We start from the raw sequence: 4,121 nt of genomic DNA, 5'->3' as shown, positions 1-4,121 counted from the left end.
AAGAATTAGGGAGTGAAGATGAAGCATTAGAAGGTGATACACATATAACCACTGAAACAGTTGTGGAAGAAGCTGCTGCGGATGATGGATTGGATGCTTTTCAAAAAAAAAGATGATCAAAAAATCAGTAGCATGGGATGACTTCAAAGGTGTTGAAGTTGGCCATCAAAAAACTCTTATGTCGGAGTGTATTCATTGCCATGCAAAGTTCAAGAAGACGAAAACCAGTACAACTTCAAGTTTGCTAAGGCATAGGAAGTCATGTGCTATCCGTTTGCAAAAACTCAAAAAACCAACACAGCAAACAATGATCAATTTCCCATCTTCTGACTCTGCCGAAGCTTCTCAAACCTACCTTCACCCCGGGAGGTTTGATATGGCAGTCATGAGAGAAGCTACTGCTGAATGGGTGCTTATGCATGAGCATCCATTTTTAACTATGGAGGAATAAGGCTTCAATTTGATGCAAAAAAGAGGGATGCCCGAATGGCAAAGAATCAATCGGACTATGAACAAAAATGACTGCACATTAGTTTATGAAAGAGAGAAGACAAAATTGAAGAACCAATTAAAGAAAGTCAAGAAAATCAGCTTGACTACAGATCTTTGGAAGTCCAAGAACCAAAAAAATGAATATATGGTCATAACCGGGCATTGGATTGATAATAACTGGAGATTGCAGAAACGAGTTCTCAACTTTGTGCACGTCCCTCCTCCACGTCAAGGCATCCAAATTGCGGATGCTATTTTCAAATGTTTAATGGATTGGGGAATTGAGAGCAAGGTTTATACAGTCTCAGTCGATAATGCCTCAAATAATGACAGTGCACTGAGATGTTTGAAGGACACTTTCTCCCGAAACAAGTGTATATTAGCAAATGGAAAGTTGTTTCATGTGAGATGTTATGCTCATATACTGAATTTGATGGTTCAAGACGGACTCAGTCAAATCAAGGAAATAGTTGACACAATCAAGGACAGTGTGGAGTTTATCAATAAGACAGATGGAAGACGCTTGCAATTTGCTGAAATTGTACACCAGCTGCAGTTGCCAGAAAAAATGCTAATTTATGATTGCAAAACAAGGTGAAATTCTACTTATGAGATGCTGACTTGTGCACTAAAGTTTCAAGATGTTTTTCCAAGCTACAGAGATAGAGAGCCAAATTATGATTTCTATCCAACCACAAAAGATTGGGAAAAGGTTTCAAAAGTGTGCAATATTTTAAAAGCTTTTTGGACAGCAACTCATGTGATATCTGGTAGTGATTATCCGACAGCAAATTTGTATCTAAATGAAGTTTGTCGGATAAAAGTACTACTAGATAGTAAGGTTGATGATGAAGATGACTTTGTCCGGTCAATGGTGCAAAAGATGAAGTTGAAATTTGATAAGTACTTGGGAGAATCTAACTTGTTAATGTCTATAGTAGCTATTTTGGATCCCAGATGCAAGATGAGAGTCATAAACTATTGCTTTCCATTGCTTTATCCTTCACATGAAGTGCAAAGCAATATAGGCAAGGTTCAACAAGCCTTGTATGACCTATATGATGAATATGTGGAGATACATGTTTCAGGCCAAAGTGGATTATCTTCTCAACTACTAATCGGCAATGATCACCCAACCAAGAACAGCAGTAGTGCATCTTCATCAGTGTCCCATGTTTCGGGTATGAGTGAATTTCTTACCCATATTGCAACCGTTAAGAGTGTTCAACCCATCAAGAATGAGTTGGATACCTACTCTGAAGATGGTCTCCTCACAGCTACAGATGATTCAACGGTAGACATTATGAATTTGGATGCCTTGAAGTGGTAGAAAGACACAACAAAATACAAGATTCTTCCCAAGATGGCTGCTGATATTTTAGCCATTCCAATAAGCACTTTAGCTTCAGAAGCTACATTTAGTGCTGGAACCAGAGTAATCGACTCTTACCGTGCTTCCTTGGCTCCAGAAACTGTAGAAATGTTGATGTTTGCTGGAGATTGGTGTCGTAAGCTACACGGCATGAAGAAAAAGGAAAAGGTAACAAAAAAACAAAATTATCACGCATAATATTTAAATTCGGCCTTACTATTTCTTAATTTCTTTTATTTTAATTTTTTGTTTTTTCAGAAATTGAAGGATAGACAAGAGATTGTGTTGCCTATTTCTTGACTTTAGAGATGTTTGAGGTAATTCACCTTTAATTTCCTATTTAGAGTTTTGTCCAATTATAACTCATGGTATTAAGATCTCAATGCTTTTAATTTGGAAGTTAGATCAATTTTTCTAAAGTTGTTAGAATGCTGGATTTGATCTCCGTGTAATCAAATCTGTACTTGTTCGGGATATGAGGTTGTTGGTTGACAAATCCAAACAAATGAGCTGCTTGTGATGTAGATTATTATAGTGCGACCTTGTGCAAATTTGGGTGTATGGCTGCTAGTTACTATTTTGTATCCAATGTAGACAAGATTGTTGATGGTTTATTTCATGCTTAATACTTTTTAGTTACCTTGGCAATCATACGGTGTGACGAGATATGAGTTCTCTGTTATTAGTGGATGCATTGCTGGTACTGAACTTTGTTTAGTACTAGTAAAGGGGAGAAAGTTAGAGTGAATGTTTTACTTCTATATGCAGAACACATAAACACTCTTTTTCCTCTGGCTGGGAAGAGAATTTGAAATGATATTAGTTAGGATGGGTTGTCTTGTATCCAGATGTGGAGGTTTGTAATGGAATCATGTATTGGCTTGGGTCACTTGGGTGCCTCTGCCATGTTGCTGTGTTGTATCAGTAAGGGTCAGCTTGTATTTGTTAGCAGACTTGTCATATGGAGCAATTTAGATAAGGTTTTTATTATTGAATGTTGGATTACCTTTTATTGGTGGGTTTCTGCTACTTGTTTGATGACGAGTGTCAAATTGAATAACTCATGTTTGTTGGTATCATGAGACTAATTATTAAAAGCTCTTATATTATATAGTTTGATTAGCATGCTTGTCAGTTTCCTTTTCTCTTTTAATGTGATTATACTCATGAAACTTCGGGATATTTGTTGGATATGAGTTGTATGAGTTGACAAGACTGGCACAATGACATCTGATGATATGGTATGAAAATTAGAAGCTTGAAAATTCGTATTTGGCATTTGCATTTTTGCCAAATCGTTTTTCTTATGACTCTTTTAATCTTTAGGAATTTTCTAGAGTTGTTGGACTAACTGATCGTGAGGAATTAGAAACAAAAATGAGTAAAGTTCCAGGATGCACTCAGGAAATTCTCGCTTCATGTCATGCCTTGGTTTTTGTGGACAACAAGCTGGTATTCTGTAGACTTCTTGTGGACATTTGGATAATTTGTATTAGTGGATATTTGTGGACATTCAGATAATTTGTATTAGTGGACATTTGGATATTTATGATTGTTTAGGGTATATGCATTTGAATCCTACTTTCGTAGTGAATCAATTATACTCATAACCACTCCATACCTATTATCATGGTTATGAAATTAGTTACAAGTTCATTTCTTCAATGAAATTACATGAAATGAATCACTAAAACCACATAGGTGCACCTCTACTCTCGTGAGTGTACTCCCTATATTTAGCACTTCTTGAACCAGTGTTAAATCTCAATTTTTATTGCATAAACAACACCTTAGATAATCATGATTTAAAGAGTTAAAGTGCTAAATAACTTACCCAAATAATAGATTCAAATAACCAAATAATGAACACTAGCAATTATAGAAAGTTCAACCAAACTCAAGGCATAAACTTTAGAAACACATAATAACATATAAATCCATAACTTGTATATTAACTAAACTTAGAATCAAGTACAAAAGATAAAGAGTTGGAAAGAAAAAATAACCCTTGTCACATGAGGTCTTTCCTTGCCTTCTTCATCTCCTTCTTCATCTTTGCCTAGCTAATAAACAAGAAGGATGAACTGCTACTCTATACTAAACTAATCTAGCACTAAGAGAATGGAAAAGCTATATTTTTGCAGACTCCAAACTTCTCCCGTATGATCCTTTTAGACCTCCCAAATGTCTCTGCATATAAACTACTCCAAAAGCTCATTTTTCACTGGTCAAACTTTCCACACTTGATTCCCAAATC

The 4,121-nt window shown here is 35.9% G+C and overlaps 1 protein-coding gene across 1 annotated transcript; it reads left to right on the top strand.

The window, feature by feature from the left end:
- Positions 1–637: 637 nt before the first annotated feature.
- Positions 638–1,822, top strand: LOC113696638 (zinc finger BED domain-containing protein RICESLEEPER 2-like). Its single transcript, XM_072056140.1, has 2 exons — positions 638–1,033; positions 1,127–1,822. The coding sequence occupies exons 1-2, from the start codon at positions 638–640 to the stop codon at positions 1,820–1,822; spliced, it is 1,092 nt and encodes a 363-aa protein (XP_071912241.1).
- The last annotated feature ends 2,299 nt before the right edge of the window (positions 1,823–4,121 follow it).

The sequence above is a fragment of the Coffea arabica genome, chromosome 6e (assembly GCF_036785885.1).
Source record: "Coffea arabica cultivar ET-39 chromosome 6e, Coffea Arabica ET-39 HiFi, whole genome shotgun sequence".
Classification (NCBI taxonomy): domain Eukaryota; kingdom Viridiplantae; phylum Streptophyta; class Magnoliopsida; order Gentianales; family Rubiaceae; genus Coffea; species Coffea arabica.
Note: the sequence above shows the minus strand (reverse complement) of the source record. Positions and strands in the feature narration are given on the sequence as shown.